This window comes from Eptesicus fuscus, chromosome 6 (assembly GCF_027574615.1).
Source record: "Eptesicus fuscus isolate TK198812 chromosome 6, DD_ASM_mEF_20220401, whole genome shotgun sequence".
NCBI classification, from domain to species: Eukaryota; Metazoa; Chordata; class Mammalia; order Chiroptera; family Vespertilionidae; genus Eptesicus; species Eptesicus fuscus.
This window is the reverse complement of record NC_072478.1, coordinates 33050318-33063913: the sequence shown is the minus strand read 5'-3', so window position 1 is coordinate 33063913 and position 13596 is coordinate 33050318. Positions and strand designations below refer to the sequence as shown.

Here is a 13596-nt window from a genome sequence, read left to right as displayed (position 1 = left end):
ATAAACCTACATTTGAATAACGTAAGAGGTACTCTGGGGTTTTAATAAGCCTTCCACCTCCTTCCTGCCTATCTCTAGCAATTAATTGCCCACCAATTTAGTTCAACAAGCATGAATCCCCCATTTTCTCCAATCCCAGAGTTCTCTCAGTATAGCCAGACACTAAAACAGAGCAAAACTACCTCCACATATAAGATCAAACAAAGTCATGTGTGCCCTGCCAGCCAGCCAGTGCTGTCCAGAACCCACCACTCACCTGAACAGAGTGTACTTGAATTGAGGCAGTCTAGTCCAAGTTTAGGTTCAATTAATAACCCAAAGTAGGCCTATTCATGTTTTGGTTCATTTTAGATAGCCTTGGAGAAAGTAATCATTAAAGACATTTAAAAGATTGAATCTTACCCTCTTGCAAAGTAGAAATCTACTGACCCACAGTTTATAAAAAGGTGTAAGTTTTATTAAACATACCAAAAAAGGTAGGATTAAAGCTTAGATGATAGTCCTTTGCACTGAAAGTGTTTGGTAATAGTGCACACCTCATTGTAGGCTGAGCCAAAGACATGCAACAGACAGGCCTTGTCTTCTAAAAATCAAAAGGTGATGTTTTTGTCACAGAACTTTTCAGAGAGTCAGGATGAAAATAACAGACATAGACAGAGGTAATATAGAGTAGTGAACAGCTGTTAAACAGATCGGAGGTTGGAACTGAGATTAACTTAACTTCCAAAACAATAATAAGTCCATAAGTTTCAAGCTTATAACCACCAAAACCTGTCAAAGAGGTAACAATGCCCATTTCTGGGGCCAATTAGAAGTTTCAGCAATCCATCAAGGCAGTAGTACCAGGAATGGAGACTGGATGGGCCACAATCCTATATAATAAAAGCCTAATATGCAAATCAACCAAACGGTGGAACGATCAGTGGAATGACTGGTCGCTAGGATGCACACTGACCACCAGGGGGCAGACACTTAATGCAGGAGCTGTCCCCAGGCCAGCCAAGGCAGGTGCCAATGGGCCCCCTCCCACACCCCTGCAAATCACATCGCCAGTCTCCTCCGGCAGTGGGAGGCAACCAGCTGCAGTGGTGGATGTGGGGGGGGGGGGGGGGGGCTGGCGAGTGGGCAGTGCCAGGCCGGCTAAGGCAGGTGCCAGTGGGGGCCCCTGATTGCCCCGGCAGTCACCCCACAGATCAGCCCTGATCGCCAGCCAGGCCTAGGGACCGTAGCCATGCACGAATTTCATGCACCGGGCCTCTAGTCTAAAATGAAAATATTGGGGAGAGGGCACGGTTAGAACAGCTGAACAATAAGGACATATGCATTGTAGGTTTGGCCCTACATCATCGAAGGCAGATGTACAAACAGCTATAAGAAAAGAGAGAAGAGCCTGGAGTAGAACCAGGTCCTGGGGTTCTGCAGAGTTATTATGTGGATATGAAAAAAAAAATTTTTTTTGGCTGGTTTCTAACATGTTGGTCAATCTTTTACCAAAAGTGTCATTTACATACCGGGAAATTGATTGGGAAGACTTTGGTTAAGAAAAAACAACTAAATTTTGGTCAATCTTGACCTTGAACCAATTTGGAAATGTGATCAAGAGTTTTTGGGTTGTCTGTTTGTCTAGGAGGGCTATCAAAGACACTGTAGTCTGTAAAAAGGAAGTTCAGTACAAGCTGGGAAGTTCAGCCTTGAGAAAGCATTGCCTTTACCGTAAATACCCATTTATGAATGCTGATATGCAAAGAACTTATTTTTAAGACAAAGTTCAGATAATTGAGTCAAATATAGTTTAGAGATAAAAAATAATCTGGATCTTTTTCTTCCAAAACTCATTCTCTGAATCTGAGTTAAAAATAAACTTTTAGGGCTGATGATGAGTTGGAGGTGAAGTGATGGCGGGCACAGGAAATAGAACTGCTAATGTAAGTAAATAAAAAACAGGTCACGCAATCACTTTCCAAACTGCCTGAAATCCAAAAACCTCTCTCCACCTTTTACAGTCTCACACTGAGTTTTATATATGATACGCAGACCCTCACTATGACCTCCTCCTATAAATACTCACCAATTCTTTAAGGAAAAGGAAAATAGAAGAATTTCAGGTAAATTTCAAATGCAGAATCTATCTTGACATTGAGCCGTTTGTAAAATATTAATCATCACTATCCAACAGCTCTAAGGCAGTGGTTTATAAACTACGGGATGCATTAAAATCAGATGGAGGACTTAAAACACCAGTTGACAGGGCCACACTTTGAGAAACACTGAGCCAAGGTAATCCTTTCTAAACTATGGTGCTGGAGTTGGTGGGCCTGTGCTCTTTGCAAACGGCAAGGGGTCTACCACAGAAACGGAGAATTAAGCTTTTACAATTTGGGGGTAGTTTAACATAGCATCCAAGCAAGTGATCACTTTTCTGACATTTTACTTTTATTGTATTTTCCAAAAGCGTTGGTCTGAGATTGGAAATTTATTTTAAAGTTTGGGAAACTCAGCTCTGAAATAGACACCTCCGCAGGATTGATACACAAGTGCAGACTAGGGAGTACAGGGCCAGGGGCCGTTCCTACCAATTGGAGTAAATCAGGTAGTCTTGGAAGATAATGGAAGCCAGAGGATAATGCCTGCAATCAGGACTCTGGACTGAAATACAATTTCAAAACTGCAGTTTCCATTGTTCTGTATCATTACATTGTTTCTAGTGACAACAGAACACCGCCCCATCACTGCAAACGGCCAGCATCCCAGAGCTGGTGCTAAGGAGAGAAAGGAAAGGATGCAGAGAACCCCGGACTGCGGACGCGCATACCCGAGAGAAAAGGCTGAAACCGGATCAAAGTTTGGAGCCGCTGGGAATTTGCACTCTAAGTGTTTATACCAGCACTCAAGATTCCGTCCAAGCATTTTGTGTGGTTTTTAGGTAGTAAGAGGCTAAACAAAGAAACAGAAGCGACCTCTACCTCCTCCCTTCCCGGCGCCTCTCCGCGCCTGCGCGGACCCTAGCCTAAGCCCCAGGGAGTCCAGTCCCAGGGTTTGTTCCGCGACGGCGAAGGACGCGCCGCCACCCGGCACTTGCACGCATGCGCAGCCGCGACCACCGCGCCCTTACCCGCCACAGCGATCGGGTCCTTCCGGCCCGGCAAGGCCTCCTGGGGGCTGATCATCTTAGAAGCGGAGTCGCCCATTCTCGGAACAGGAATCAGGCTGTGGAAGAGTTGGCGAGCCCGCCTGGTGGCCGAGATCATGGGCGGGCCGCTGGCAGAGGGACGGTGTGCGGACGGCGCGGTGGGGAGCCGAGTGGCAGCCGCGGGCCGGCGAGCGCGGGACTGACTGCTGGCGCCCGCGGGGGGACCGGCGTGTACTGAGCCGCCGCCGCCCCGGAATCGAGGTTACCTAAGGCGCAGGTCACACGGGCTGTGGCCGAGGGTGTGTTCTCTCCCCGAGAAGGTGCCTCGTCCCGGGAGACACCCGCGAGTTTTTCTGGCTCGGCTTCAGGACACTGTCCAAGCTGGGAACAAATGTATTAATGGCGGTACGAAGTACGTGAAGCGTCAGGGGCCAAAAAAATATGCCCAGCCCTTGATTTTTCAGTTCGTCCCCATTTCACAACCTTCTTAGCAGTTGTTTGGCGTGCCCTATAAGATACAAAACGACCTACCTTACAGACAAGTAGAATGTATGTCTATTTCCATTGCAGCCATTATGATTACCGAAAAGATAAGTATCCAAAATGAAAACTAAGTACAAGTTTCAAAAAGCTCAGAATAGGGGAGATGACTCAATATAATGTCATACATGTGTACACACATGCATATGTATAAATATATTGATAAACCCATTTTGCAGGAGATGGGGGGGGGGGCAAGTAGAGGAGCGAGGTACTAATATCACCACTAAGGCAGCTTAGGTGGGTGTGATGGTGCTGTTGGATAATTCTTGTTTCTCAAATCATGGGAGATAACATTTGTTCCTGTAACATATTTTCTTTTTTTTTTTTAATATATTTTATTGATTTTTTACAGAGAGGAAGGGAGAGGGCTAGAGAGCTAGAAACATCGATGAGAGAGGAACATCGATCAGCTGCCTCCTGCACACTCCCCACTGGGGATGTGCCCGCAACCAAGGCACATGCCCTTGACCGGAATCGAACCTGGGACCCTTCAGTCCTCAGGCCGACGCTCTATCCACTGAGCCAAACCGGTTTTGGCTGTTCCTGTAACATATTTTCAACCCAAAACATAAGGTGGGTGGAGCCAGATGGGTGTCTTGGGTGTTCCATATGTGAAATTTTGGGTTTTACACAACAAATGTTCTGCGAAAATGGGCAGATAATCTCGGATGAGGAAAGGAACGTCAGATTCGCACTCACAATGATGTGGGAGTTTTGACCCACCTCGCTTCCCCACCCCAGGGGTTTATCTATCTCTTTGTTTTAGTGGGTGTGGACTGTCATGTAAGGTGGACAGGAAGATTAGCCCTACTCTACTGTAGAATGTGGCCACACATGTAACATTAAACTTCGATTAAAGTGTTTATTTTGTAATTTAAAATTCCCTTTGGGCAATTTGCCTCAGTTTTTACTTTTGATTTATTTGTTTTTACTATGAGATTATACAAAGTAGGTTCTATAGGCCACTCTCAGAAACACTCCTATGCCTGGCAGGCTTGTGAAGGCCTGGTTACTGCTAAGCATTTGTAAAAATAAGATCATTCCTCTGTCAAAGGAAATACTCTGTGGGAATGGGGGGCGGGGTAAAATTGCTGCCTTTTAATACATACTGATTTGCCTTTTCTGATTTAGTGGTTGGTTGTATGAAATTAAACATGTTAGAAACACTCAGCAGCTAAAAACTGAAGAATTTTTCATGTCAAGAAGTACTTATATAATGTTAAGTGGAAAAGCACAACAGATCTCAAGTATGTGCATCTGTGCGATGTAGTATATATAAAAATGCACACACACCCCACTTGTACACCCACTGAAGAAAGACTAGAAAAAATGTAAATGGTGTTTGCAGTTTTGCTGTTGTTCGAGGTAATGGTCTACTGATTTTCACTTTTTTTAAACTTCTGTTTTAAAATGTTCTACAGTGTTATAGTGTTCTCAAGTGTTCCAATGGCTGTTACTTATTATAAAAATAAACATTTTTAAAGTATAATACCTTACTTCAAAGCTTTTTTCAAAAATCAGAACAGTTTTTACATTTACCAGAATAGTTGTAAGAAGTTACATTGAGTTTTGCTTGTTTCTTGAGGAGATTTAAATATTTCTGCCTTCAATAATACCATTTTCAGTACTTCCTTTTCTTCAGACTCTCCTAATCCCTTCTGAGCTTCACACTGAGAGGGCCTTCTTTTGTACCCATTGAGCATACACTGCTTTGATTTTTCTTTTTTGAAATTTGTTTTCCAACAAATTCTAACAGTGTATGTTCTTTAGGATGCAGTGTAAGCACCATCTTTGGTATAACAAACACCCAAAATACAGCAGTTTAAACAAAATAGAAGTTTATTTCTTATGTAACAATCGAGAAATAGGTAGTTCGGTGCTAAGCTGGACCATGTCTTTTCTTCCATAATATCTCATACTGGATTGGCTCACAATAAACATTCAGTGGCTATGTAATTGGTTTAATTGGGCCAAAACCCTAACTTTGATTAGTAAAAGTTTCTTTTCCATTTGTTCAAGGCTCTACTTGCCCCTTGGAAACAAGAGTACTTTATACTCTACCCCTAAAAGCCTAGATTTTAGTTGAGATGCAGATTAGGTTGTTTTAACAAAGGTACTCTATCTGAAACAAGATAGTTCTGTTTTTTCTCTCCCACACTAGTCCAGCGGTAGGTGGTCCAGTACTGGTAGGGCAGCACTGCTGTCCTCATACATGACCTCCATGCCAGAACCTGCCAGAACCTCTGTATCTTAGCCCAGTTAGAAAGGCAGAAAGGAAAGAATGCACATTTCAGTGCTCCTAAGAGTGCATCCCAAAGGTAACATACATCATTTCTACTCCTTCTATTGATCTGATTAGAGACATGCTCATAAACAGATGTGATCTAACTGTTGGGAAGGTGAGAGATGAAGTTCTCTAGCTGGGCAACCACTGATCCAGCTAATACTTGGCAGTTCTAGTAATAAAGGAAAAAGGTGAGAATATCCTTTGGTGGACATCTCTATCACAGTCCAGTCTTCTGGCAACCCAAATATCCATATATATACATATATACATATATGTGTGTGTGTATAAAAATATATATATATATATATAATCTTTCTTCTGGCCTATAGAACACACCCAATTCCACAGGGAGAAAAGCCAAAGTTCCAAGCAGTTCAAAGTGTATGATCTAAAGATAACGTGTAGTCCTGTATAAATCTGGATAAAATGCCACATGATTCAGTGACCTATAAACTAAAAGATGAGGGATCTGTTCCCCTCTCCTATGCCCTTTCCCACAATGGTGTACAGTGGTGAAGTAAGAAGATGAAAACTAAAAGAAGGGGCGAGGGGAAGGGTATCACTGGCCCACAGTCTAACCAAATGTTTCCAAGGGGAACCTTCAAAGAATGCCCAGGTGGTGGAGTAAATTCTTAGACCCCAGTTCTGCTCTCTAGAAGGAACTCCCTTGTTAGGAACATCTGAAGGTGCTGGCTTTACCCACTGGGAACTCTTATCCATGATCCTCTATGATTCCATCAGAAGGGTATATTGAACAGTATGCCTTCCTGGGAGGCTGTACATCTTTTTTTCTGCCCAATTTCTTACTGGTGCAATTTTGAGGGACTGTGGATTACTTCAGAGTCAAATAGACACATGCATTTGCAAGTTAAGGCTGATAAGATGCTTTGTCAATTTTCAAAGATACTGAATTGATTTCTGGTCTTTTTGTTCCTTTTACTGTTTCTTATACAAGTAATCACAGCTCAAGATCTCAACTAGTGATATTTCTTATGTCTCACTATTCTTCATTTTTATTTACTAGGCTCTACGTTTGCCCCATATATCTTGTACCAATTTAATGGCAGTGCCCTTGCAGGCAGAAAAAAAAAAAAAAAAAAAACAGTAGGTTTGGTTGAGAAGGCAATCCCCTTAATATGATCTTCACTGCATGTCATCTGGCAGACAACACTTTGCTAATAGCCCTTGAGAAGGGCTCTGGGTCACAGTTTTATCTTCTGCTATTGGGAATATAATAGCTTTTGCCTTTATCAAAACTAGAAGGCCTTAAATAACCACTCTCAGTCAATTTGTCCTGTAGACTGCAGGCAGAGAACTTCAGTCTTAGCAGAGCTTTATTTTCTTCCATCACTGTTAACAAAATAGCTATGGCTTTTACATGAGTTTGTCTTTCTCAAAGGACTTTGCTAAAGGAGGCAGGAAACAGCTAATACTCTCTCATTGGTCAGACAATCATCTTTCTGATCATTTCCCTACAGGTACAGATTCTAAGAACATGTGTTCTGCCTTCCAAGGAATTAAGTTGATAGTTTTTTCAAATGTTTTGTGGCGGCATAAAAAGGATCACCAGCTTCCCAGCCTTTAATATCTGTGTCCTTGCAGTCTGCTGTCTTTTAGTTAAACCAATGTCACATAGTTTAGGTTAATGCTATAGAGTCTACAGAAAAGCTACTAGAACTGACGTGTTGGTTTCACAACACTACAGGATACAAGATCTATATACAAAAACTATTGCATTTCACAGGCCTACCTCAAGAAACAAGAAAAAAATCAAACAAATGGATACCAAAGTTAATGGAAGGAATAAAATAATAAAGATCATAACAGAATTAAAAGAGAGGCCAAAAAGACAATAAGAAAAGATCAACGGGGAAAAAGCTGGTTCTTTGAAAAGATAAGCAAAATAGATAAAACTTTAGCTAAACAAACCAAGAAAAAAAAGAGGAGGGCTCAAAAAATAAAATCAGAAATAAAAGGGGAGACATTACAACTGATAACACATAAATACAAATAATGGTAAGAGAATACTGCAAACAATTATAAGCCAACAAATTGGACAACCTAGAAGAAATGAATAAATTCTCAGAAACATGCTCTTCCAAGACTGGATAGTGAAAAAACAAAGAACCTTAATAGACCAATTACTAGTAAGGAGATTGAATCAGTAATCAAAAAGTCCCGAAAGCAAAATTCCAGGACCAGATGGCTTCACTGGTGAATTCTTTCCAAGACTCAATACCCATCCTCTCAAACTCTTCCAAAAAAACTGAAGAGGAAGGAACACTACCAAACACATTTTACAAGGCTAGCATTACCCGGATACCAGACAAGGACATCACACACAAAAAAAAGAAAATACAGGTTAATATTCTTGATGTACATAGAACCATAGAATAGAGGACTGGCTTTAAACTAAACCCTAGACTAGAAAGGGTAAAAGACATGACTTAAGAGATGAGACTTATCTCATTTTCTCATGAACTTAGTGATGGAATCTTAGAAACATCCCTATAAACTGGGGAAGAATCTGAAAATTTCACAGCTAGTGCTTTAATTCCTGTGGCTTTATTCTAGGACAGTGACCCACTGGTGCATAAAGAATCCAAGCTAGTGGATTGGATCAACATGTTTTTTTAAATGACTGAGAGTAGACTAGATTAGAAGATATCAGAGTGCATCTAGTGTAGTAAACATAACTATAATTGGGGGGAAATTTTTTCTTTTATACACATGTGTACTATATGTGCACTATGTGTAGACATAAAATATATATTTTAGTGTGGCTTCTGGTAAAAAGACAAGACAAAACTGTTTGAAAGCCATGGTCAGAGAGACTATAAACCTTTGAGAAAACTTGCATTTCTTATAGCATGCAATGTGGTATGTGTGCAGAGGAGGTGCCAAAATGTCCTTCCATCTCATATACGGTGATGACAGCTGGCAGTTGTTCCTCTGAGGCCCTTATTCGGCAAAATCGAAAATGGACAACCTATGCTGGCTCCTAAAGTATTTGGTCCAATTCTACTGGCCCTTGAAATGCAAGTGTGGAACTCACTGAGGAAATGTGTGTGATAGCCCCCCTCTCCCCAACCCCTCGCCCCGCCAGCCCCACACAGAATAGTGCACTGTACCATCCCTGTTTCATAGAGATCAGCCCTTACCAAATAGCTTTTGCTCTTTTTCCCACAGGCTCCATCTTGTTCTCCCTCTCAGCTTTCCTAACCATACATTGTTCTAAGCCACCTCTCCCCAGGTAGACTAGAAAAAATGAAAGACATGACTTATGGGATAAGAGAGAAAGCCAAATGTCCTCTTCGCTCTTCCGCCATTGGATGAACCTGAGGATGAAATCTTAGAAAGACACACATGGACTGGGAAAGAATCTAGGATTTGGGGACTAGTGCTCAGCAAAGAGGAGGGTAAAAACAGGTATCTCTCTAGAAGAATTTATAAAATTGTGTCACCATTTGATTTCTAAGCTCCATCATACTATTAAACTGCATACATTACTGATAAAATGAGCCTAATTATCTACACTAATAAAAGAGAAAGATGCAAATTGACCATACCTTCACAACGCCCACCAGCCAATCAGGACTGAATATGCAAATTAACCCAACAAAGATGGTGGGTTAATTTGCATACACAGGCACCCAGAGGCCGGGGCAGGACGCTTGCATTGTATGGCGACAACACAGGTGTTTCACACTGCCCCAGCCACTCTGGGCCTCTAGGCAGCCTGGGAAGGTGGAAAGGCGGAAAGGCGGAAAGGCGGAAAGGCAGCTCAGGCCGGAGCAAAGGCTGTGCTGGAGCAAAGGCTGTGCTGGCAGCCAGGGTAAGGAAGGCCCATTCTGCACAAATCTTCATGCATCAGGCATCTAGTATACTTATATCTTGCTATACACTTAGAAACTTCAGTGCCAAGTTATTTTGTTAATTAATTTTCTTTCATAAAAGTATCTATGTGCCAGGGTTACTTAAAAAACCATTAAGGAAAAAAAACATACTCCCCAAAAAATCAGATAATACATGACATTCTTATTTAGTAAGAATTGGGAATTCAACCCTGCCTGCCCTCTCCCTTCATCTTTTCCCTGATAGTAAAAGCACAGAATAAATCTACAAGGGCAGAGTGTTAGCAACATTTCCCAGGGGGAAAGTGCCACTAGTCCCTTTAGCTTTGAAGGGAGGGACAGCAACATTTCCCCAAGGGGAAAGTGTCACTAATCCCTTTTGTTTTGAAAAGTCCTCCCCACGGGGCAGATCATTCTAGACTCTGATGCATCTCCCTCTCCCTCATTCATCAACCTTTTGCTTACATATACTGGAGAGGTTTGGCCACCACTTAATAAACTCTGGGTGAACAATTAAATCCTAACTATTTGAAGATCTCTTTTGACCAGAGGGTACTTAATGGCTCTCTGCCCTAAGCTTTGGGTCCTTTTTGCCAACTCCAGGAAAACAGGTAAAATTTCCCTCCACATCCAGTTATATGTCATATTTGTAGTCACAGGAAAAAAAATGAAAGAAAATAACCAAAACACCAATAGTAGTTTTCTCTCTATAATGAAACTGAGGGCAATTTTTTTTTTTTTTCCTTTACACTTTTCTATTTTAAAATTTTCTGGAGTGCTTATGTATCACTTTTGTAATTAGAAAGAAAACCGTTTAACAAAAAAACAAACAAACAAACAAAAAACCCTGATTAGTGCAAAGATGAACTGCAGATTGGTAAAAAGAAAAAGTAAGTGAACTATCTTAACCAGTTCAACTTTTTCCTTTTAATCTCAAATATTGGGTTACCTCATTAAATTAGAATTTTATTTCCCTTGGTTTACTCATATATAGCCTGCATAGAAAGATAAAATGTCTGCTTTATTAAAGAAAGAAAATGTTTCTTCTGCATCTTCAGAAGAAATTAGTGATTTTAAAAGTTCATCGTCCAGCCCTGGCCAGTGTGTCTCAGTGATCAGAGCATCGGCCTGCTCACCAAAGGTTTGGGGTTCAATTCCCAGTCAAGAGCATGTGCCTGGGTTGCAGGTTCAATCCCGGTCAAGTCAGGGCACGTGTGGGAAGCAATCAATCTATGTGTCTCTCTCACATTGATGTTTCTTTCCCTTCCTCCCTCCCTCCCTCCTCCTTTCCTCCTCCTCTTTCCCTTCCACCTTCTCTAAAATTCAATAGGAAAAATATCCTAGGGTGAGGATTAAAAAAAAAAGTTAATTGTTCAATTTTAGGTTATGTTTGAAAATGGGCTAGTTCCCTATTTTGGGGGGTTATTTTATTACATTTTCATTAACAAATTAATATTTTAAAATTGCTAACCAATAATTATAAGATGTTTTATGCCTTCAGAAATCTTTGCTCAGTTCCTTTAGACCTGCTTCAACTTCTGTTCAAAAGTTTAAAAACAATCTGATATTGAATATTTCTGAAGGACCTTTTTAATATGCATTTTTTAAAACAAGCATTTTTAAATTATATTTTAATATATTTCTTTAATATATATTTAACATATATATTTAAAAGCAGGCATTGCAGACTGACATAATTTTTTTTCTAATTATTGTTTACATTTTCAATGTTAGTTTTTATTAGTTTCAGGTGTACAATATAGTGGTTAGACAATCATACTTTATAAAGTATTCCCCATGATATTTCCACTATCCACCTGGCAACATACATAGTTATTACAATATTATTGACTATATTCCTTTACATCCCTATGACTATTTTGTAACTACCAATTTGTATTTCTTAATTCATTAATGTTTTTTATCCAGTCTCCCAACCACCCTCTCCTCTGGCAACCATCAGTCTGTTCTCTGCAACTATGAGTCTGTTTCTACTTTGTTTATTCATTTATTTTGTTCTTTAGATTCCACATAAAAGTGAAACTATGGTATTTGTCTTTCTCTGACTTATCTCACTTTTGTTTTTTGAGCAACCTCCATACTGTTTTCCACAGTGCTGACATAATTATTTTAATAGTCCAGAAAGTTAACAAAGTTTACTATCTTAAGGTTAGTATAAATAGAAATTAGAAATTCAAATTCATGACTCTTATGTTTGAGCTACACTTCCTTCAACATGCCTATCCCATGGTATATTTGTCAAATAAATAAGTAGGATTAGCTTTAACTAGGTTTAGATTTCATTCTTTACATCTCAAATTTATAAATAAACATGTGCTTGTTTTTAAAACTTCACATAGTACAGAGCATCTAGAAAATAAAAAAATAAAGGGCCACTTGAAAATATTCTACCAATGGTGTATATCCTCTCAGATGTTTTTATATATAGGTTTATTTTCAAATTATCTCATTAAAACATTTTAATCTAACAATTTCAACTTTGGTTTTCTTACACAAAGACCACATAAAATACACTTTGATTTCTAAATACTATAGATTTTTACTTTGTTTTCTTTTGGTTTCTCATGTATCTATTCTTCCTGCAAATAATATGCAAGCATTTTCTGGGTCCCAGTTATATTTGCACCAGCATTTCTCCTTGAAACAGTAACCAGCACTGGTACACACAAAGAGAAAAAGACATCCATCTTTCCTTCCAATCTACTGTGCATTTCTCATGTTTAGTAAGCTGTGCTTTGTGTGGCATATGCTTCAATAATCCTCTCATAAGGTTTAATTGGGACTTGGGCACTCAATAAATATTTGTGGAATTGAATTTAATTTCATTAATTATTCTGTAATTATTAAAGCATGTAGACACTGGAAGGATGATACACAGTTTCGTTTCTCACTTTGAAGGTTGCAAAACCTCTACAAACCCATTCTTGAAATACTGGTAAGTGAATTTCTGTTGGTTATTTTGGGTTCACTACAGAGAGCCTTTTGATCTCCCTCTAATCGTGCTTTTTTTTTTTTTTTTTTTGTCCCAGATTTCTAAGCTAAAATCTCCATTGGAAATAAATTCATTTCCTTAAGCCATCTGGTGGCTTTCACTTGTAACTACAACATCAACTAATGGCCCAATAGAATCCTCCTGCATGCCTCAACACACTCAAGGACTGTCATTTTCTTCCTGTGAATCTTACAAGATGTGCTACAATGGAGTGATAACTAAGTTGTGTGTAGATGTTAAAAATCCAAGAGAAATCTTCATAACTCTAACCCAACTCTAACCCCAGAGCCACTTTAATGTCAAGAGCAACATAGTAAAGGTGATGGAGTAAGAGAAGCTATACTATTTTATAATAATCGTACACTAAGACAAGACAAGCTTTATTGAGCACCAAGTATGTGCCAGGCAGTTTGCCTAAGCTATAAAAACCAATGCAAGAGGCCCATGTTCTCAGAGAACAAATACAGCAGGCTAAGTGTTATATCAGACATGCTACAGTGAAAATGGGGAAAACCCAGACTGGAGATCCTTTATCCCACACTGAACACCAGGGAATGAGTGCTATTCCCTCCCATAAGATGCAAAATACCACAAAATAAAATCCAAAAAAAAAATTTTTGGAATCAGCTCAAAATAATGATTAACAAAATAATGGGGTTGTAAGTGTACTGTGTACATTTGTATCCTGCCTTCTGCAAAAGCCAAGAATATTCATGTCTTTGTGGAATGCATAACCTTCAAAACTATGTTACCCCAAGTTGGATCTCAA

At 39.8% G+C, this 13596-nt stretch overlaps 1 protein-coding gene across 3 annotated transcripts in view; it reads right to left on the bottom strand.

The window, feature by feature from the left end:
- The window catches only part of MSRA (methionine sulfoxide reductase A), a 431326-nt gene that overhangs the window by 385278 nt on the left and 32452 nt on the right, over positions 1–13596 (bottom strand). For 2 of the 3 annotated variants that reach the window (XM_008150757.3, XM_054717619.1), the window contains exon 1: positions 3113–3517. The exons of the other annotated variant lie outside the window; for it this stretch is intronic. In XM_008150757.3, the coding sequence (XP_008148979.1) occupies positions 3113–3248 (136 nt within the window). In that variant the 5' untranslated portion in view covers positions 3249–3517. Of the gene's footprint in view, positions 1–3112; positions 3518–13596 lie in introns of those variants that run through there. 3 annotated transcript variants of the gene reach the window in all.